This window comes from Balaenoptera musculus, chromosome 1, assembly GCF_009873245.2.
Source record: "Balaenoptera musculus isolate JJ_BM4_2016_0621 chromosome 1, mBalMus1.pri.v3, whole genome shotgun sequence".
NCBI lineage: Eukaryota > Metazoa > Chordata > Mammalia > Artiodactyla > Balaenopteridae > Balaenoptera > Balaenoptera musculus.
The window spans coordinates 58,530,577-58,553,961 of record NC_045785.1 but is presented as its reverse complement, the minus strand read 5'-3'; the positions used below and the strand labels follow the sequence as shown (position 1 = coordinate 58,553,961).

The 23,385-nt window shown below is 44.7% G+C and overlaps 2 protein-coding genes across 2 annotated transcripts in view; both read left to right on the top strand.

Moving 5' to 3' along the window:
• Nucleotides 1–2,606: 2,606 nt before the first annotated feature.
• LOC118898228 lies at nucleotides 2,607–12,283 on the top strand. Its single transcript, XM_036858354.1, has 3 exons — nucleotides 2,607–2,639; nucleotides 10,571–11,313; nucleotides 11,410–12,283. Exons 1-3 carry the CDS (start codon nucleotides 2,607–2,609, stop codon nucleotides 11,447–11,449), a joined length of 816 nt encoding a protein of 271 aa, XP_036714249.1. The 3' UTR covers nucleotides 11,450–12,283.
• The window catches only part of GNG12 (G protein subunit gamma 12), a 126,326-nt gene continuing 113,055 nt past the window's right edge, over nucleotides 10,115–23,385 (top strand). Inside the window, 1 exon segment of the mRNA XM_036861346.1 lies at nucleotides 10,115–10,615. The gene's annotated coding sequence lies outside the window, so the exon portion shown is untranslated.

Genomic DNA, 23,385 nt, shown 5'->3' with positions numbered 1-23,385 from the left:
TATAAAAGAGTATACAATACCATTAATATACCACAGTAAAATACAAGTACAAAAAATAATATATATTTTATAAGGACACATACAAATAAAAAGATACACAACAGAATTAGAATGTTTGCCTGTGAATAGGAAGGGAATGGGAATAGGAGTAGGGTAAAAAGGGTATGAATGAAAATTCAATCAATCAGTCAAGTAAGAGAAGGCCCTTGAACGATTAATGATGAGAGTAAGTCAAGAACTGAGAATTACGATTACCTGAAGCTTCTGCACCTGAGTTAAAAGCCAGAGTGTCACTGTATTATTCACAATTCTCCTGACTGGAAATGACAGAAACCCAACATGTACTAGCATAAACAAACTAAAAGGAATGTACTGGCTCACTGCAAAATTCAGGGGTAGTTCTGCTTCAGGCAGAGTTGGATCCAGGTACTCAAATGATGTCTACAACTCTCAGCTCTCCTGTGCCCAAACTTAACAACTGAACCATTTTACTCTGTTCATGAGCTTGTACGTTAGGAATTCAGGAAAGGCTCAACTGGACAGTTCATTTCTAATCCACTTGGTGTCAGGTGGTATCTAGCCAGGGCCAGAAGTTCCTCTTCTACAATAGCCTTCTTCATTCACACATCTGGTGTGTTGGTAATCCTTGTCCCCCCTCCTATGCACTCGCACACGTGTGCACACACACACACACACACACACACAGTGTGCTGGGCTTGGTTTTTACTCAGTTGCTATTTCTGTATACTTAGCATGTCTAAAGTTCATTATTTCCATCATCTCTTCAGTAATTCAGTCTGTTAACACTCACTGATGGAGTCTCAGGAAATAGTCATGGCCTTGCAGTTATTGTTCTGGGTCCAGTCTCTAACTGGGCCTAACAGGCTTCATAGAGTAGAACTAAATATACACAAATCTTGGCTGAGAGTAGACCCATGTTCTTCTGAAATCAGAAGGCCTGTAGGCAAAATTCAGTGCATTTAAAATTACAATGTGTTGTACAGATGTGAGGGCTTATTAACAGTTGTGGACTGAATGCATCTCTGCATAGAAAAGCTTCGTTCTTTTCAACTGTCACCTACTATAAAAATTGTTTTCTTATATTGAAGCCATAGAAGGTTTGGGGGTTTTGGGTTTTGCTGTTGTTTATTTGTTTGTATTGGCAGAGGAAAGGAGCACAATTAGAGGTGCCTTCTAGGAAGAGTAATCTGGCCTCACTTAGGGTGGATTGGGAGAGAGACTAGATCTGTGATCTCTAAACATTTTTATTGTGCACTTCATCAGTAAAGATTTTGAGTATGCAGCCCAATATATGTGTTTTTATTTATATATTTATCCCTGAACTATTGTACTAACAAAAGGAAAAAACACAAAATAAGTGTAGCTATAATTTCTAATATTTTTATCCTGCCTCCAGCGGACTGTCTTAAAGACAAGTCAGAAAGACCAGTGGAGAGGCTTTTATGATTATCATGTGAAGTTTAAGAAAGTTACTTGTCAAGCTTATCGTTAGGACACTAACTAATTAATTTAAGGATGTTGGTAAAGATAGTACCCTAACCTTTCTCTTTTAGGAAGGAGGAATAAGCATGCTATTATGGGACAGAAGTGCTGAACACTGGTCTCAGTGATAGCAGCCTAAGAAAAAAGGTCAGGGTGGCAACTCTATTGTGAGACATAATTAATATTTGTAAAGGGCTTAGAACCAATCAGATTAAGAGGCAGTGTCAAAGGCAAGATTCATTATGACTGCCAGGTTCCTAAGTTCCAAGCAGATTCCAAAAAATGTGACCTAATCTACCAAGAGCTTGGGCAGATTTACACGGAGAGGAACTTGAGTGAAGTCACCAGCACTGCACCCCACAATGCCCTCAAATTGCAAATGAATAGAATTTTACTTATGTCATTCTAGTCTTGGAGTAGAGCCTCTGCTCTCAGCAAAACTTGTTCAGTTTCCTTGCTGGGCATTCAAAGCCTCCCATGATCTGGCTCTGGTCTAGCTTTCATTCATTCATTCATTCAGTATTTAATGAGCATTAGAATACATCAGGCAAAGTTACTATAGCTGAGGACACAACAGTAAACCAAACAGACATAGTAAGTTCCCTCATATAGCTTATGGTCTGATGAGGGAGACAGACACTAAAAAAATAAATGTGCAAAATAATGTTATATAATGATAAGTGGAAAAGAAGAATAAGGCATGGTTTAGAGTGATAGGGGAGACTGCTGCTTATAGTCTAGATGGAGTAAAAAAAAACTGGTTTTATCCTCCTACCTGAAGTAACCTAAAAACAGACAAAATATATGAAACAACAGTTTGCAAAACACTGTACATCAGGTGACAAAAGGACAGTGATCCCTGAGAGATGGAAAACAAATGGAGTCTTACAAGTCCCCTAACTGACTGCTTTGAAGGAGTTTCCAGGCAAAGCAGAGACGGGGGAATTCAGGAAGAGCTGGTGGGCTCCTTGGGTTGAGGAGATGGGGATGCAAGCTCAGGGAGATCAAGGCACCTAGGATCCACTGGAAAGAGCACCAGACAGAAGAGAGCTGAACAGAAAGAGAACCCAGAGACTAGCTGAGGGTCCCCACTGAGTATGATGATGGGTATGATGAGTAAGGATGAACTCATGCAGGTAAAGCAACTACTCAAGGCCAGGGAAGAACCAGCTGTAAGGGTTAGACATAATGGTGCCTGATGCTGACACAGGACCAGGACCAGAAATGCTGCCTCTTCCCACCAGCCAGACTGGAAAACCTCAAGATTTATGGATCATTGGGTAGACAAACAATTTGCCTTCAGTAGGGGGAAAAATTAGCCCTAGAGTGATAACTGCCCTAATCCTGCCAAATTAATGTTAAAAGCAAGACCTAAAAGGATAAATTTGGTTCCAGCAACTTAACTATATTCCAGAACAAAGATCAAGGCTATTTATAGCAATACAAAAATATCGAGCACAATTCATCAGAGACCTCTGGAAGTAGATCCATGCCCAAATTGGTACTAGGACCATACATGACTAATAAATACAAGAAAAGATGCTCAACCTTCCTAGTAAACCAGGAAATAGGAAAGAAAATAACAATAAGACACCTGGGGAGTGTTTAAACAGGAGAAGAATGCGGTCAGAACACTCTTTAAACGAATGCACCTTTATTACATTCAAAATTTGAAAGTGTAGGTAATTAGCAGGGTAGTCTCAGGATAGAAACAGTCCATATTTTTATTTTTAGAAATACTGAGATAATGGAATAATACCAACAACGATGCCAGGTTTTGTACTTAAATCCTGGCATCGTTGTTGGTATTATTCCATTATCTCAGTATTTCTAGAGTAATACTGAAATACTAGGAAAAAAAACAGCATTTTTATCACATTTTTCTGAGATTCCCCCAGACTCTGAAGAAAACATTTTAGATATTTTGACAACCATGCAGTGTAAATTGGAGTCACAGAGGTTGCAGGCTTGGTTTTTTCCATTCTCACCAGAATATAAAGCTAAATGAAATTAACAGGTCTGATATCAGAGTGCCAGAGAAAATACTTTCCATTCCCATCACAACTTAGCTCACAGGTCCACATATTAGACTGTGTCTGAATCAAAGCCCTGTAGCATAGGCTATAGATGGACCAATAATCTAATCATCTACCAGGCTGCTTCTCTTTCTGACACTGCAGGGGCCTTATATTTTCTTCAGGGAAGGTCTGGGGCGAGTGGTTGACAAAGAGAATGTTTCTGTTGAACCATTTAATTACTTAGCATCTGAGTACATCCCACATCAGGGCCACCATCCAGCTCTTCTGGCCAAATTCTGGCAATGAGCAAGGGCCAGACTGGCACTAGCTACCCTCGCTTGTGTGATTTCAGTAAGTGAGAGTATTGATGCTGGGGACCACTGACGGTGAAGGAGAAACATCCCAAACCTCCTCTGTGTACCTGGAGACCAGATGGATTATGCAGAAAGGAAAACTGGAGAAGAGTGTGACGGAGGAATGCGGGGGGAGAGAGGGGATTTGCTCTATCCAGTTCCCAGCCTTCCCCCTTGGAGCCTGGTAGTCTCCTGTCCTCCACAACTCCCCTGGCTTTTTTTCCTCCAAGTCTGGGTTGATTCTTTGGGAGCTTACCCTCCTCCCACAGGATAGTGTATTCTGTCCAGAGCTTCCTCAATCATTTTATCTTGGAGAGACCCAGCCAGAAGGAGAGAGGAACCTCAGTCCTCTGCCCACTCCTCGCTCAGGTGGGACAGTGTCCGAGGGCAAAATGGAGAACACGTTGCTTACCCTATCTCATTGGAAGAATGGGAAGGAACAGCAAGAGGAGGACACGGAACAGCAGGAGGAACAGACAGAGAAAAAGGGGAACAGAAGGAAAGGAAGGAGGGGGAGGAAGAAGGAAAATATGTATCATCTCTTTGCTCGCTATCCTCATCACTACTCAGAACTGGGAGGTACTTTAAAATATACAGACCATGTTTGGGTTTTGTCAGATACGTTAACATCTGAAGAATTAGTAAAATCTAGGCTGCAATTTGCCATACTGAAAAAGTTTTCTAGTCTAATTGTCTGCACCAGGGGTTACCACAACTCTAAAGAGGCAGATACATATTTTAGGCCTTGTGACCCATAACGTTTCTGTCATAACCATTCAGCTCTGTAAGTAGAAACAGCCAAAGACAATAGATAAATGAATGGGTGTGGTGGTTTTCCAATGAAATTTTATTCACAAAAACAGATGGCCGATGGTCTGCCCCTCTTGGCCATAGTTTGCCAACTGCTGGTCAACACAATGCCTTTTTTCTTCTTTTTATAATATGAAAAGAGATATATTTATAGTATGGGGAAAAACTCCACATTATTCAAAGAAAAGCTATACTTTCATGGTAAAAAAAAAAAAAAAATTCATGCAATATAAAAAAAGTGTAGGTTACCCAAAACCCTACCACCTTGATAAAATCACTTTTAACATTTTGCCAAACATCACTGCAGATATACTCATACAGACATTTGTGCTTGTGTGTGTATGCTTTTTTTACACATGAGTGGGAAATTCTATTCATGGTCTTCTGTAACTTGCTTTCTATGCTCAAAAATATATTTGGGGCATCTTTTCATGTGAATATATTTAGATCTACCTCTTTTCACAGAGTACTTCAGATGGAGGTAACATATCTCCCCTGGTGAACATTTGGGTTGCTTCCCTTGATAACCTCTACATCTCTACTTCCTAGTTGACCACTGGTTGAACCCCTTCAATGATGGGAAATTTGTTCATTCTTGAGCCCACACATTTGGCCTCTATACAACAGTGTCTGGGGACTTCCATTCTCCAGAGCTAGAGAGCCTAGCTCTGTAATAAGCCAGAAAGCTAATTTTGAGTTAGTAATCAACTAACTTGAGTTAGTGACTCAATTTTGGGCCACTCCCACCCAGGCCTCTGGAAGCTTCCATCCATTTGAGGATGGAACTGCACTGAATTGACTACTGATCTATAGTCACAGTTTGGGTCATAGCTCCTGCCTCTGCCGATACGTGTTTCAACAAGTTACTTGGGGATTTCCAAGACTGTGGGTGCTTTTCCCTGACCTAACTTCTACATGAGAAGATGGCAGCCTCTGACTGAGCAGAAAAACCAGTTTGTGAAAAACTTACCCAGGTAACCTATTCAAAAAGAGGAAGCTCCCTTCATAACTTTTAGGGCAGGTTCAGACAAAGAGTGTGGCCATGTGCATTAGAAGAAATAAAATCCTTAGGAAGCAACGCTGATATCCCAGATAAATTGGTGTGAAGTCCTGAAGTCCTGTGGAGACCTGATCGCCCACAGACTGACTGATTTGCCTCATTTCTTTCATTTCTCTTTCCCCATCTCCTTCTGACTGAGCCTTTAGTTAGGGTGTTGTTATTGACGAGTAGAAGTTCATAGAAGTAGAGCTTCACCAACGAATTGTAATTAATTTAAAAACAATCAGCTGTCCTGAGTTATAAAACCATTTCTCTTGCTTGCTTTATAAGGGATTATATAGCAGAGAAAGCCATCTTTTAAAAAATGTTTAAATTTCAAAGAATTGGGACTTTAGAGACCATTGTAAATCTCTTTATTTTAAGGACACGCCACAGCCCAGTAAGGTGAAATGATTGCTCCAAATTCACACAGATTGTTAGTGGCAAAGCCAGGACTTAATCTCAAAGGCCTTGCCTCATACATAAAATTTTACTTCACTACACCATCACTCTTTCATAAGCGACTGATTGATTGATTGATTGATTTGTCTTGAGTGCCATGGGAGGGTGGAAGATAGTTGGAGCAGAAAACAGAAAGGAAAAGAAAAAAGAGTTTTGAAGAAATCTGGAGAAAGAAAAAATAGGAAATTAAATAGGTTCATAGTATAAAGAAGGCAAAATGCAACCAAGCATTGCCCAGGTGCTTCATGGAAGACCAAGGGGTCAGGTCCTCCTGGGCTGGGCTGAGAATGCCAGTTATGACTGACTATAAGCCCAAGTGAGACCTTGGAGATAACCCACCTATAGTGTATACTCTGGAGCTTCTCCCAGACCCCCTGTTCAGGTGACACACCTGTTCCCGAGTTGCTGGGAATATTGGTTCCTGACCACTCACAGCTGTGTCCATCAGTGGGCCTTACCCTTAGTGAACTGCTTTGCCCAATGAGACATCTCTTCCCAGGAATACAGGATATGGAGATACAAAGGTCCGATACACTGGACTCAATATGGTCCATTTCTGAAGATCCACCTACCGCCAGTCCCCCCTGGACTGCAGGTCCAGCTGTAACCATGTTGAGAGGCGTCCTTGTCCTCTGCCCTATCCTGCCTGCCTTGCTTCCTTACAGGTTTATCTTTTTAACCACTCGCCAATAAGTCTTCTTCATGCAAGGTATGTTTCCAGGTAACTCAGTCTAAGATACCACCCAAATTCACACTTGTGTGTATCATTCAGTGTCAGAATTGAGAAGAAAACCCAGGTTTTCTGCCCCATCATTTGTTAACCTAAGCCATTCTCAACTGCTATACCTCTTCCTGTGGCTAAAGCTCTTTATGTACGACTTGACATGACCCATCCTTCTACAAGGTGGGCTCCCAAGGTGTGGGATGCTGACCACCAGTGTATTATACAAGACGATTTTGGTAGTACTTGAATGCGCTGGCTTTTACTTTAATAGTTGTTATCTTAGCTTGGGATTCTCCAGAAGCAGACCCTGAGATAAGAACTTAAGTAAGGGCTTCCCTGGTGGTGCAGTGGTTAAGAATCTGCCTGTCAATGCAGGGGACACAGGTTCGAGCCCTGATCCGGGAATATCCCACATATCGCGGAGCAACTAAGCCCGTGCACCACAACTACTGGGCCTGCGCTCTAGAGCCCGCGAGCCACAGCTACTGAGGCCTGTGCACCTAGAGCCCGTGCTCTGCAACAGGAGAAGCCACTGCAGTGAGAAGCCCACGCACTACAACAAAGAGCAGCCCCTGCTCGTCGCAAAGCCCGCGTGCAGCAACAAAGACCCAACGCAGCCCAAAATAAATAAATAAATTTATTTTTAAAAAAAAGCGAAAATGACTTATTAGCATCCAGGCCTACATCGTTGTGGTGCAGCCTGTAAAGTCACACACGTGTGTAGTCACACATGTCCCCATACTTGGTTTAATAGTCTGTTGCCATCTTGAAATTCTTAATGATTTATGAGCATTTTTAAATCTTGTATCAGGCTCTGCAAATTATATAGTTGGTCCTGATTAGGATGTGTTCTTAGGTGGGGGAGTGGGAAGTAGGTCCCGGAAGGGTAAGAAGGACAAGCAAGAATGTGGCATCAGGTCCCACAGAAGTGGGGAGAGAATTTGGCTCAATCTCGTAGGGAGCCCTGTAGACAGTGGAGATTCACCCTGAAGTTGTTCCAACTGAGAGCAAAGGAACTGGCGTATTTATATGGCCATAGTCCTTAGTCACTGGTTAAAGGTTGAAGCGGGGATGGGGGAACATCAATTCCCAGGTACTTCCAGCTGCCCTGTGAGCCAGCAAAGTAAATCCTGCAGCTGAGGGTGGTGTTCTGACAATGAGATGCAGGTGCCAGGATCAGGTGATGGGAATGAATGCACACCTGGAGCCAGTGTGCACGAAACTGGAGACGGATCAGAGGGGATATGGCAGAGCACTGACAGCAACTGCTGGTGTTAAGCATCTACTTTGATGTGATCTAGAGTAAGAGACTGATGCTAGCTCATCAAAGTCATGATTTCACAGGTGAGATTACTACCAGCAAGCATCCTATGTGTAAGAAATAACAAAAGTAAGTCCAAAAATATAAATTAAAAAAATCATATAGGAGGCACAGTGATATGTAGATGAAATGTGAATGACTGAAGTTTGGACACAGCAGAGCAGAAAGAATGACTGGATGGAGGGTCATGGGTAAAAGCACACAGTCTGGAGCCAGACCCCTTGGGTTGAATTCTGGCTTTGCCACTTTTGGACTGCATGGCTTAACCTCTCTGAGCCTACCTGCTAGGGTTGTTAGGAGGATTAATAGAGTTAATATATGTTAAGCACTTAAAGCAACATCTGCCATGAAAGTGTTAGCTCTTATTATTCTTGTCTTGCTCCTAACTAGATCAGTGCATCTCAAACTATCTGTGGGATTTTATTTTCAATCTGTTGCAGGCTGATGCTTTTATCCAACATGATAAATACAAAATGGATAACGAGAAAAATGAAAGAAACATACAGAATACAAGGCCATATTTTTAGTTATTAAGTTCAACAGGCAGAAAATTACTCAAATTGCTATAAAAGTTTTTACATGCTCACCTTCAATTTCTGTGCTTATCCCATTACAGATGGGTAACAGTTCCCAGATGGTCATTGTTCCGTGGACCACACTTTGAATAGCACTAAATTAGAAAACCTTCAATGAACCCCTTCAATTCTTGGTGCCTCAGTTTCCAGATGAGAATTACACACATGAAAGCATTTACTAGACGATAAAGGGCTCCAGAAGTGGAAATCAGTGGTAGGGCTTTAGGAGTCGATTCTGTAGTCTGTGGCCAAAAGATACAAACTCCAGTGTATGATGGTCTCAGTCCCAGATGGCATCAGGCTGCTCTGTTTAGAGTATTCCTGCAACTGTCAGTGTCTGTGAATCAGTCAAGCCTTTCCTGCCACTGTACCAAGCGGGGAATAAAGAGCTCCCCTGGCAGCCTGTGGCTTGCACACCAACAGCTACCGCCATCCACAGGTTGCAAGAATCACAGTCCTGGGGCAAAGCATCCAACCACAGACTTCCTATACCCGCAGTACCCCTTCTGCAGCCTGGTCAAAAGATTTCACCGAGAATGATACTTGAGCAGGGGTCAGGAGGGAAGAAAGAGTGAAGATAATGTCCTCACTGCAATCCTTGGCTCCTGGCTTCCCTAGGCCTCACTTCTCCTCAGTTGGTGAAACCCAACTCACAGACATCCTTCACCAACGCTTTAAGACTCCATTTCAAGTCTGGACTCTGCCCACACTGGTTTTAAGTGAGCTACTTTGGCCTTCTCTTCTCTTTTATCTCCACCCTGTCAAACAAGAACGCAGATACCTAGGAACCTGCAAGAAGTCCGCTGAGTGGTGAGATTTCTGCACATCCAACTTTTTGGCTCTTTCTGGACTCTTTCTGGACTTTTTGAGGGTGAGTCCCCCGTCTGATTCATCTTTGTGTCTCTCCAATCACCATTATTGCAATGCTTGGCACACAGCAGGTGCTCAATGAGCGTTCGTTGAATGGCTGTATATACGAATAGTCAGAAGTCTGTGGAAACAGAAGTGGCTTTTCAAACTACCCCACCCTGAATCCATTCATTAAGCAGAACTCTACCAGGTACTGGGCGTTCGGAAACACAAATCTCACGGCGAGAGATGGAGGGGAAGCGCTTGATGAGTGGATGTACTAAAAATTCAACAATCCGCAGTTATAGCTCCATTTTCTGGAAAGCAAAATCTCTCTGTGGCCCCAGGGCCCTTTAAATTTTACTGTGACTGTTTTCTTAAGAAATTCCTGGAGCAGAGCCTAACTTTTGTGTAGGGGGTTGGCGGCGTGCATATTGGCGGCCTAAGGGACGGCTGGCTTAAGAGTTGCCGAGCGTTCGAGCGTTCGCACGCGAAGGAAACTTCTCAGGAGTCAGAGCGGCCCGGTGGAGGGCTGTGAAGTGGGGTGGCCCGAGAATCCTTGAACTTTCAAGGCTTCGGGGAAGTCGGGGAAGGGAAACTGGGGGTGGCCAAGGCGGCCAGACGTTTGCAGGACTTCAACGCTCCCGACTTCTCCCCTCTGCCGGCCCAGACCTGACACGGGTTCGGCGGCCGAACCAGGGAACAGCCAGGGCGTCTGGGCAGGAGGGAGGAGGGCCGGGCCGGGAGGAAGAAGTCCGGGGCTGCCGCCGCCCCGCCCGTCGGGCTGTCCGCCCCGCCTACCCGAGCGAGGCGGAGCCGGCGCCCGCCCGGAGGAGCAGGAGGAGGAGGAGGAGAGGTCGGAGTCGTCTCCAGGAGCCCTTAGAGACAGAGTCCCCGGCAGCGGCGGTGACGGCAGGGGCAGCGCACCGGCAGGCGAGTGAGCACCGAGCGGCGGGCGCAGGTGGCGAGTCCGGTCCCGGAGGGGACAGGGGCGCATCGCGGGGCGTCGGCTGGCCAGTTAGGGAGCCGCCTCCGACTTCCCGGTGCTGGGAAGCGAGATGGAGGGAGGGAACGGAGGAAGGAAGGAAGGAGGAAAGAGTGTCCCGGAGGGCGGGGACTGGTCGGGGCACTAGGCGCCGGAGACCGGGATGGGGGAGGGAGGGCAAGGGACGCCGAGACCCGGAGACAGACGGCGCTTTCGCCCTCGACGGGCGGCGGTCGGAGGGTGCAGGAAGCCAGGGGCCCTGCGGGGCCAGGGCTGGGGACGCGGCCCCCGGGACGAGGGCGGGAGTGGGAGGAGAGGTCTCCCAGCTCGCTCGCTTGCTTCCTGGTCTGCCCGCGGCCGTGCGCCCAGCACCAGGATGGGGCTGGGAGGCTCCGGCGTTCCCCGCTCGTGCTTGCGGTGGTGCCAGGTTCGGGAGGAGGCCGGACAACTGGGGGAGACCGGGGCGCCACGCCCCTCTTCCCTACTTTCTTCCGTTCTTTCTGGGGACTAGGCGGCGTGTGCGCAGACCTGGAACCCGCTCGGCGCTGGGGGTCTGGCGGGGAAATAGTGGGTCACAGCGAGGACTCAGATCACACATCCCGCGAGGGACCCCCGAGCAGTGAGTGGCCCGGAGACTGTATTTGCAGATGGTATGAGGAGGTCAAGACTCAGACGTGAGTCTTGCGTGATTTTTTAAAAAGTATTGCCCCGACACTTACTGCGTGGATCAGAGTGACTTTCTTTTTTTTTTTTTTTTTAATTTTAACTAGGGCATATCAGTTAAAGCTAATTTTAAAACGCTGTCACTGAAGTCGCCCGACACTCACTTGTCCCTCGCCTTCTGTTTGTGTCTTGTAAACTTGACTTAAACCATTCATAACTTTGGAAAAGGACCCCGTGATTCTCGTTAAAACCCCGCCGTGGAGTGAAACTTTGGGCAACTAGAAATCTGAGTGAAGGAACTGCCGAGGCCTGTCATCTTGTGGTCACCCCTGTCCGGGCGAGGTTGTATACAAACAAGTGCACAGAGAAGGAAATGGCCAAAAACCGGCGAGAAGGGAGGTCCCCCGCGCCCACGTGTCAGGGCACGTTTAATGGCTGCTCTGAGTGGAAACAAACCGGAATGTATTAGACCTTGTGGAGTTGGGCAGACTTCACATGATTAGCTTCCTTCCCATCAGTTGTTTCCTCCCCCGCCCCCCTACTGTCTTTGTGGACACTTTATATTTCCTGGGGCTGTTGTAGCTTCGTCTGAATAGACTGTCTATAAGGAATCTTTTGGACCTTGTCAGAGGTAGGGACTGTGTCTGTGTGTTCTCTACTTTAAAAGCCGAGTTTGGCTTTGTTTTGAAAGTGCGAGTCACCACACTGCACCATTGCTGGTGCTTCTCAGCCCTGCGTGTAAATTATCGCAGGATGGCGGCCCTCACCTAGGAGAACCAGGAAGGCCGGCAGCGCTAGAGTGACGGGGTTGCGTTTAACTGTTGCCAAAACAGCCACATTCAAGTAAGGAGCTGTTTTGATTCTTAAAAAAAAAAAAAACCAAAGTGTATGTGTCAGCAAGACCTTTTTTCAATAAACAAACATGTGATTCACACATAATTTTTTAAAGTAATCAAACGTTTTATAGAGACTTCAGTGATAAAAGGACTTTGGGATCAACCGTTCAGTTTCTTTGCCTTCTCTAACGGTAAACTAACATCATAAAACCCTGGTTTAAGTCCAAAAAATGCTGAACAATCTAAGGGCTGGGTCTTTAGGCCTTATTAAAAAAAAAAATGCAGTTGTATTTTTACTGTTTTTAACCCAGGTAATTCAGGAAGGTGTTGAATCTGGACAGCATTTAGATTTGTGTAGAAATACATAAAAATGTGGATCTGTGTTTCACAAGAAACCGGAAAGATTAATACTATAAAAATTTTCAATGTCGCAAGCTCCAGTCTCATTTGAAAGCCTTGCTCTCTAACAATGAGATTTGCGGTGTCGGGCTTACGTTGTCACTTGTTGAAGGACGTGGGTGGTCGTGATGTTGTGACAGCAAAAAGCTGCTTAGTCGACACACTTGAAGAAATGGCTAGCTAATATCAGATTAGTTTTGTTTACCTCTTTCTGAGAGAAGAAAATTTCAAATTTGGAATTATGTCATTTATTGTGTTGGATTTTTATTGTGTGTTTTTTTTTAAGTTTTATATGTCAGCTTAAGCTTAATTTAGGGAGGCAAGTTGTGGAAGTCAAATTTTTCTGGAGTCTGATTTGGAAGAGAAGCAGCTTAACAGTGGTTTGAGGTATGGTTTTGGTGTTGGACAGATGTGGTTGGGAATATTAGTTATTTAACCGTTTTCAGTCTGATTTGTAAAATGAGGATGATAGTGGTCTCTGTCTTGAGGGTTTTTGTGAAAGTATATGAAACAATCTTTGGAAAACATTTTGCACCTAATACACAGATAATGTTCAGAATTATTAGATATTTTATCTACTGACCAGCAGCCGGCTATCGGATAAATTAAAAGATGGCAATTTGAACCTTCTGGAAACACTGGATAGAGCAAATAAATCAGGTAAAGAAGGTACCTGATTTTATAGATAGATGGATAGATAGGTAGGTAGATAGATAGGTAGATAGGATAGGTAGATAGGTAGGTAGATAGATAAAGCTTCTGGAATGCTAGAGCAATTAAATTCCAAAGAAGTTACCTGGTTTTATAGATATATAGAGCAAGATGTCTATCCATCTATCTGTCTAAAATATCTAAAATATTTGTTTACATATGTGTGTCATGTTTCTACCACAGCAGTATGAATAATTATGATTACTGGAGTAACAGTTTTAATGTGCTTTTAGTGTGAAGTTATAGTTGTATAATATTTTTAGAGCCAGGCAATCATTTCATTACTCATATTTTAAATTTGAAGAGAATTTATATTTAAAATAGTCATGCTTATTAGCCTTGGGTAGGACATAAAACAGAAACAGAAATATTTGTCTTTTACCTAGTATGATTTTTAATTAAAGTATGAAAAAAATGTGACCTGGAGTATACAGTTATTTTTCACGTACTAATGTCCAGTGCTAACAGATAAGCCTCAAGAAGTGTTTAGGGGGACTTCCCTGGTGGTGCAGTGGTTGAGAATCCGCCTGCCAATGCAGGAGACATGGGTTCGAGCCCTGGTCCAGAAAGATCCCACATGCCGCGGAGCAACGAAGTCCGTGAGCCACAACTACTGAGCCCACTGCCTGGAGCCCGTGCTCCGCAACAAGAGAAGCCACTGCAATGAGAAGCCCGCACACGGCAACGAAGAGTAGCCCCCACTCGCGCAACTAGAGAAAGCCCGCGCGCAGCAACGGAGACCCAAAAATAAATAAATAAATAAATATTTTTTAAAAAAGTGTTTAGGAAAGGATCAGCGGCATTTCATAAACGTTTTGTAAAAGCGTTGTGACTGATGGTAAACTTTTGTGAGACTGGGTGTTCCGTTAATTCAGGGAATCTACTCATCATGTCATTGACTCATGTGCAAAATTTAAAAAATGCTTCCATCTTGAAAACAAACCCTTTTAAGTGTCTGTTGTTTTCTTAATGCATGTCAGGTGCATAGGATTGGGCCAATTGGAATCGTGGCTTGTGCCACAGATGACTTCTCGTTTACTAATTGTTCCGCAGGGACTCAGATCATGCTTATAATATTTTTAAATGACTGTAAAGGGTACAGTATTATTATGAATCATTTCTTGCCTATGACATTATACTCTGAAGCAGCGGAGGACTCGATTGAATAAATTATTGATTCTTTTCTCTCTTAGAACATCATAGCATAGTGATGGATTCCAGGCTCATGCTTCTAGGTGTGTAGCGTGTGGGCAAGTTACTTAATACCTCTGTGCTTCAGTGAGGTGTTGGGAGGGATAAATGAGTTAAATCTCTCCAAAGCATTTAGAACAGTGCTTGACACATAGTCTATGCTCAACAAATATTAACATTAAATTATTACTTACTAAAATTTTCTAAATGTTATAAGCATACATTATTTTTGTAACAGGAAAACAACTATATGAAAATTTAATGGTTCCCCCAAATCTAAAAAGGCTCAGTAATTTATATAGTCCTGTCAAGCAGTGCTTAAGAAGTAAGAGAATACAATCAGGCAATTGTCATTGTGTCTTTTAAACATGAAATGGAGTGCAGTGTTAATTTGTTCAACAAATTAATTCTCCTAGATCTCAGTCCCATTTTCCTTTCTTATTAGAACCTTGAAAAAAAAAATCGATAATCCATGAAGTCCACCTTAGGATAGGTTAAGTAGGGGAAGGGTGGTTGCCCAGTTACAGTGCATTATTACGCTTACAACTAATTTAAAACAACTTTATGCATAGAGAAGAAAGTACAGAGAAATGGATGGTGGGATTGTGGTGCTTCTCCCCATATTTTCGCCAATGAGCATGTATAAAAAATAAAAGATAATCCATTTGTGTAACAATTACTCAGTAAAACCTGGTTTATTAGCTACAAATAGCAGGATTTTGGTTTTGTTTTAGAAAAACCACCAGCTTGCATAGCAATCGAAGGTCCTTGAGTTACATGTGAGAATTATTTAGCAGTAAAAGAGAGGCCCTTTTGGAAGTTTGCAGGCTTATCTCCTTAAGAGATGTTTGAAATTTGGGTTTGCCTGCAGACGCGGTTCATCAACCTTGACTTTATGGAAACTGTCACTTCCCAGATCCGTCATGTCCCAGCCCTGCACTGAGGAGCTGTGTGTACACAGCACCTACCACGTGTCAGAGGCCTCTAAGACAGTCACGAAGAAGACATACCTGCCATTAGTTTAATGGGAGAGTTCAATAGGTAAAAGAATATACCTTCAGCACAATCGTGCGACTCCATTTACGGAGCTGTTCTACATCCTAGGCCCCAGTCTAACTCCTTTACATTTATGATCTTGCCCAGTCCTCACAGCAGCCCAGGTGAGAAAGCTGAGGCTCCCTAAGCGGCAAGACGAGGATGTGACCCAGAGTTGTTCTGACTCCATATACTGTGCACTAAGAGCTCTGCCAGGAGCTGCAGTGGAGGTGCTTCCAGCTAAAAGTGCTTCCTTATGGAGGAAGTTTCGTTCAGAAGCTGTAACTCAAACCAAGAGAAACAGGAAGGAGAGGTCTCCTCTTGGGGGTGAGATGACCTGCCTGAGGAGTATTACCAGTGCCTTGCCATTGGGCTTATTGGGCTCCTTGCCCTCTGCAGCCATAGAAGTCAAAGCTGCCAGAATTGCCTCGGAGACCCAGCAGGCCTGAAGGGATCCGTAGAGTCGGTCTCTCCCATGCCTGGATTCCCAAAGAGGGCCTTGAGAGGAGATGGGGGCACCAGCTAAGTCCTGCTCTAGAGCCAGCTCACACCGACAGGCCCCGTCTCCCCACTTCTCCCTCAGGAATAAAGGGAAGAGCGGTGAGCCCGGCGCTTTGGACCCAGGGCAGAGGGTGGAGGTGATTTGACCGAAGGTTACTTCTAGATGGATTATTGCATTTAGTGCCGACTCTCTTGAAAATCATTTCTAGTGTCACTTAAATGTCTGGCTTATTGTGTTAGGCTTTACTGGGTGTCGTAGAAGTGCTTAGGTGGGAGCGTCATGGTTGCCATCCCCTGACAAGGAGGGTTTTGTCTTCTCTTAATGGGTCTGCATTTTGGAGGATTGCTGTATAATAAAAACCAGGGTGTTGTAGACTGTTCAAAGACTTGATATTTTCAACTCTGCTGGAGAATTAGTAGCTCAAAGAAGGTTTTCTTTTAGGTCAGCTTTAGTGAATCAGTTGCTAAGAATCTTTTGTAATTTCTCACATTTATTGATTGTAAGCAGGTGACTTTGGGGCAGAGGGTCAGGAGGCCTTATATTCCATTTGCTTTCTTACAGAATAGACTACCATTCCTCTTGCAGTCAGTGTCATGTAACTGACATAGGATCCCCTTGGTTGACTGAGAAGAGGAGTGTAAGTTCTGATTTAACTTGGGTTGGTGTCATCACAAATGCTTCCCGGGTGGGCTCTGAATCAGTGGTCATCGCCGCGCTTGCGTGCCATGTAGAGAGCATTGCCTTCATCCCCAATGGCTGTGTGCAAACCCACATGAGCCCGTGGGGGTGGAATCTTAACTTTACCCATGTTGGATAATCAGGCTTTTACTTAGCTACAGATGCTACCAGCCAAGATGTCCCTCAGCACTGGACATTAAACCTTTAGCCCTGGAGCCCTTTGACTAAGAGCCCTTTGACGAAGATCCCAACTTTGCAGTGACCTCACTGGAGCCCTTTGACTAAGATCCCAAGCTTGCAGTGACCTCAAAGTTTGCCTGCTTTTCAGAGACAAATGATTGCAGTTTAGCTCTCAGTGTGAGCTAAACAAATCTAAGGATGGAAAGAGGAATCAAGATCCAAAAGCTGCCTGGACTTTATCGAGGCGTAGTGAGGACTTTATTGATATGAAACCATCACACCAGGTTTATTCAACCAGAACCTCAGGCAAATTGGGAAAGTGTTGAAGCCAGCAGACTTGGTGCCTGTCCTGTACCTAAACTACCCAAACCTTTTGCACTGTTAGACCGTGACCTGCACATTAGACCATGAGGCTTCATGTGGGTGTGTAAGGTCATGATTGGCTGCTCAGACAGGTTGTCAGGGGAAGGTTGAATGTCTGGCCAAGAAGCAGAAGAGTTGGATTGTGACTTCTTGACAGGGCTGCTTTGAACTCTTGTACAGATTGTTCACTGCGCAAGAGTAGGTGGCCAAGGAAGTTAAGTGGGGCTCAAATCTCTCCAAAAACTATGTGTCCTGGGCTAGAACTGCCTCTGCCAGGAGGACGAGGCACTTCATTCTGACTCCGTCAAGCCTGCAAGGCTGGGTGCACTTGGAGGGCTGGCCTTTTCGTACGTCACACAAAGGCACAATCTGGCAGCAGCAGCCCTGCCTCTCCCAGCACCTGCAGCCACAATAACCCTCAAAATGACATGAGCCGGCTGAGTCTGGCACGTAGTAGGTACTTAATAAATGCCAGTGGAATGAAGGAATACAACCACATTCTCTGTAGTGTGTGCCAGTGAAGTGGATGAGCCAGTGTTCTTTTTAATCAAAAAGGTAAAATTGATGGTATCTACTGGGACAGGCACATTCAGTGGTGCGTGTTCCCTGTGACAGGCTTCTTCCTCTTTAGTTCATCATTTCCTAAGGGGCAGGTAAAGCCCAGCACTTGAGCAGTTGTTGACGTTGTTTACTCTGAGTCCAGCACCAACAAACGTGCTCAGCATTGCCTGGTACCTGCGGGGCTCCTGCAGTGGTGCCTCCTGGGAATGGACAAAGGGATCCATGGTGTTTATTGACCAGCTGTGGGCCCTCCTCTTGGGGACAGGATGCAAAGGACACTGGCTGCAGGAGCCTTTGGAATTTACCTATGAGTGGCTGCTTCTTGTGTAGAAAGACTTTTCTAGTTTAGGGTAAGAAGTGGGGAGCCTTGTTGCTAAAGCCACTGACAACTGAGGAAGGGGGTTTGTGTGTGTCCCTTGCAGTGCCAGCTGCTGCTGCTGCTTGCATGCTTCTCTTGTAAGTTGATCCTTTAGAAAGCAGACTCTCAGAATTAACCTCCTCTTGGCTCCTCTCCTGAGGGGCAATCCGCACAGCAGGTAGGATCAGCCACGTTTAGTGGGTCAAACTGCTAAGACAGTGGTTCTACGCATAGAGGTGCTGGCTTGCACTTAGGACTTTGGCCTTCTGCTGTTTTATGGAGAGGCCACACCTTGTGAAAAATGCCCAAAGGTGCAGAAACGTGAATGCCTTACCCATCTAGTCTGGTTAAATGCAGCTTTCTTCAGGCAAACTCAGATTCCCAAAACAGGAATAGCAGGAGATAACAATTCCTAATAAGGATTTCCCACAGAATTTCTTTCGTTCTTTATTTTGGCTGCGTTGGGTCTTTGCTGCTGCGCGCGGGCTTTCTCTAGTTGTGGCGAGCAGGGGCTACTCTTCATTGCGGTGCGCGGGCTTCTCTTGTTGCGGAGCACGGGCTCTAGGCACACGGCCTTAAATAGTTGCAGCACGTGGGCTCAGTAGTTGCGGCTCGTGGGCTCTAGAGCACAGGCTCAGTAGTTGTGGCACATGGGCTTAGTTGCTCCGTGGCATGTGGGATCTTCCTGGACCTGGGATCGAGCCCGTGTCCCCTGCATTGGCAGGCGGATCCTTAACCATTGCGCCACCAGGGAAGTCCCTCACAGAATTTCTTGAGAGAGCAAACTTACCTGTTGCATTTACGGTATGATTTGATTTTACAAAATTCCAGGATTCTCAACTTTTCAGGAATATCTCTCTGTTGAATTAAGGAGAATATTCCGGCACATGCTTTGCCCTCTTTTTTGACATAAATATTTGATGAGCAGCATGCTTCAGCCATTACTGTCCAAATCCAGAAAGCAAATAATGCGCCTGGCATGCTGCCTGGGAGGGAATCCTCACATTTCTGCCTTTGCCTCCCATTCACCTCCAGTTCTCTGACTTCCTCCTGCTGTAATAAATGTCAAGGGGCTCAGGGACACCCACACCCAGCAGGTGATATCGCACAGGGCAGAGACCACCTCTCCATGCACGCCTCCTGAGCTCTGGATCCAGGTTCCTCTGATTTACTGATGCCAACGTGAGAATTCACCTGCATCAACCCAGGTTTCCCAGAAGCCTCGTCAGCTTTGTTTCTTCCAAGCTGGGATTGTCCTGTTCTTCACACTCCTGTGAAAAATGGTTTATACAACCTCTCCATTTTTAAAAAAATTGGTAATGTATTTATATGGTTTACCCGCATATAAAAAGGTAAACACTGAGAAATCTTGCTCCCGTCCAAGCCTTTTCCACATTCTCTACAGGCTGCAACTTGTAAATACAAGCAAATGAGGGTGTGCATGTGTGTGTGTGTGTGTGTGTGTGTGTGTGTGTATTTAATGCTTCCCCCTTCTTTCACAAAAAGTGGTATATTATATATACTGTTCTGTGTCTTGCTTTTTAAAATTAGCAGTCTGTCCTGGAGATCTCTCTGTATCAGCACGATCGTTTTCCATTGTGTAGATGTAGCATGGTTTATTCGACCAGTCCCCTATGGCTGGACCTTTGAATTGTTCCCAGTCTTTCGCTATCACCCACGGCGCTGCAACAAATAAAGGTGTCATCTTGCTTTTGTGCGGGTGGACCTAGAGGATTGATTCCCGGGAGCGGGACTGCTGACTCGCAGGGCCCTGTCAGCCCCTTGGGAAGGGTTGGCTCATTTTGCCCTCTGCTCAGCAGCGTGTCAGATGGCCTGTCTCCCCATAGCCCCACCGGCACGAAGGGTGTCAGCTCTTTTTATTTTTGCTAATCTCATTGATGAGAAATGGTAATTAGGGTTGGTTAAATTTTTCGAATTGTGAGTGAGTGAGAGGATTGGGGCCATTTGTGCATCTTCTCCTGTGGGCGGTCCAGGCCTGCCGGTCCCCCCGTGGGCGTTTATTGACCTTTCCTCCTGAAGCTAAGCCTCTTGCCTACACCGCTGTCAAAATCTCTAAAATAGAGACTTAAGAATGTGATAGCTCTTTCGGGCCCAAGGGTACAGTGGGCTGCCAAATTGTCAGTACAAATTCGAGAGAAGTGGAAAGTAGGGTTTTATGCCAGTTGCTAATGTCTGATTTATAAATAGTTTTCGGCTAATGGTATCATTAAACTGGGGCTTCTCCAAAACCATTATGAAGATGACCTTCTAGTCTAGAATTTCTCCCTCTCAAACAAAAACAAGAGAGATTGAGAATATATAAATTCCAATGGCATTTCCTGCAAAATCTTCTAAGAAATCTAGATTTTTCCTTTCATATGCATCTCCTGAAAAGTCATACATGCCACATTTTTTTGTGTGCATACCTGCTGACCTGCTGAATAGGGTTCCTGTTCGCCCTTTGATTTAACCATCAGAGAGCTGTCTGCTCTTATTTCCAGGGTGAAAGAAAAGAGGGAAGTAAAAGTTCAAGGTAAAGAGACTGGCCAGAGTTCAGGATTCGACGAAGGGTGCAGGATTGGAGTTCCACAGAGTCATCTTTCTTTGTGAGGTGCTCTTTCACTCAGCTCTTGGGATGCTTTTTTAATATAAAATTAATTTTCATCTTTTTAAAAATGAAATCCACCGAAAGAGAAATTTTGGTTGAGGGAAAAGATGACTGTGTGTGGCTTATTTTTTTATTTTTTGCTTTTAGAAATTCATATGAGGCAGTCCTGTATAAAGTTAACCTCCATCTCCATCAAAAAAAAAGAGAAAAAAAACAAAACAAAAAAAGCAAAACCAAGAAAACCCCAGCACCACAACAAATTCTCCTTCTCAGAGTTCCCACATTTAGCAGAGGCCCGTGAAATCTCTAGAAAGGACGCTATGATCTTCCACCCCCAGTGCTCTCTTTTGAGCTCCAAACTGTGTGGATTATTACCTTGTGAAGGTGGGTTTTCAGCTCTCTGGATGCTTTGTTTTCCTTCCAGTGCTCCTGTCGCTGTAGTGTTGAGCTCCTGCACTATAGTCTCAGCTCTGTAAGAACAGGCTCTTGGTCTGTTGTTCTAGCCCAGGACCTAGAAGGGTATCCAGCACCTTGGAGTGCTCTATCAATGGATAAATGAATGCTGCTGAGGGCTGCTGCCTTCTGGACCTGGCTGGGTCTTTGTGGTCCACCATGTTAGGGACCCCATGTTAGACTGGGGCCTGGGCTGGGGGTCACGTTAGCCATTCCTTGGCCTTTGGGCAGGATGCTCCAGCCCTTGTGCACTCTCTGACGGTGTGCATGATGGCTTGAGAGCTCAGGCTTGCAGTCTGATTCACCTGGGCAAGTCACCTGACCTCGAAGAGCCTCTGCTGTCCCATTTGCAAAATAAAGGTAATGACACCATATTTCAACAAATCTAAGGTGCCATCAATTGTGAGATGTGCTGTTATTCTATGAGCCACTAAGAAAGAAAAAAGAAATTGCTGCCAATTCAACTGTAGCTCCCATTAATCCTAAGAATGCATTCATTTTCTATGGCTGCCATAACAGATTACCACAAATTTAGCCACTTAAAGCAACACACATGTGTTATCTCACAATTCTGACATCAAAAGTCATCACGGTTTTAGCTGGTTTCTCTGCTCTGGGTTTTACAAGTCCGAAATCTTACTGGGAGGTTCTGGGAAGAATCCATTAGCAGGGTCGTTCAGGTTGTTGGTAGAATCCAGTTCCTTGCAGTCGTAGGTTTGAGGTTCTTGCCTCGTTGATGGCTGTCAGCGGGGGGCCACCCTCGGCTCTCAGAGACCTCTCTTGGGTCCTTGCACTTGGACCCTACATCTCAGAGCCAGCAACAGCATGATGAATCCTTCTCATGCCTGGAATCTCTTTGAGGTCCCCTCTCCTCCATCCCTCTGCTTCCAGCCAGAGAGAGTTCTCTGCTTTTAGGGCTCATTTGCTTCGATCGGGCCCACCTGGATATTCCAGCCTACTCTCCCTTAATTACATCTGCAAAGTCCTTTTTGCTGTGTAACATAACATATTCATAGGTTTCAGGGATTAGGGCAGGGACACCTTTGGGGCGCCATTCTGACTACTACAGTCATCCTAGTATCAGGGATGTTAACATGTGAACAGAATATGTTTCTTAGAATTGATTAAATACTATCTTTGGTTTACAAATTAAAGAGCTACTAATGTATGTAAAGCATTCAGGGTGTCAATAGTAAGTGCTCAGGCATTAACTATTATTATTGTAATTAATAGTATGATCATAGTGCTCATATAATACCCATCACCTTTAACTTCAGTTGAAGTTATTCTCACAGTTAGATGCACTTGACAAACACTAATTGAGAGAGTGTAGTGTGTGGGCAGTTAATTTGATGACAGTGATGGTGGTAGTTACTCCTTGAGTGACATCTATGTGCCGACATGCGCTAGGACCTTTACACACTTTCTCAGGCCTTGCAGTAGCCCTCTGAGGTAGGCAGTACTGTCTCCATTTACAGGTGGGGAAGCAGGTTCAGGGAGGTTGAATACTGCTTAGGAGCTCAGCAGTAAGTGGTGGTGGCATCTTGCTTTGAATCCAGGTCTGCTGGCTCTGCAGTCAGTGCTCTGTGTGGCACCATATTACCTGTCCTGGTGTCCACCAGGTGTGTGGGCTGGAGGGGGTGGCCTCCTGGAAGGGAAAGGAACACAAGGGAAGAGGCATTGCCCTGAGATGTGTCTCTCTTGTACTCAGATGTTTCTTTGCTATTAACTGTTTAGCTTATCAAGGATAAAGGTCCTCTCTCTTCATCCTTTTTCTCAGTTTTCAATAAACACAAAAATGATCTTTTTTCATTCAACAGGTATTTATCAGTTACCTACTCTGTGAGGATACAGCTATGAACAATATTGTGATTTATAATGAGAAATATATATACGATCTTTGTATAGTTCCTGTCACAAAACTCCTGAAACCTTTGGAATTTCCCAAGTGATGAGAGCGATAAAGGTGTCTTTTGTTCTGTTATTGAGGTGACTTTGGGACCACACCTAAGGATGGGGGCTGTTTCCCTGGGACTCAACCATGTGATTAGAAGGGTGGAACTTTTGGTCCCACCACTCAGACCTCCAGGGCAGGGAGAGGGGCTGAAGGTTGAATCAGTCACCCCTGGCCAGTGATGTAATCAGTCATAGCTAAGTAATGAGGCCTCCATAAAAACTCAAAAGGACAGGGTTAGGAAAGCTTCCCTT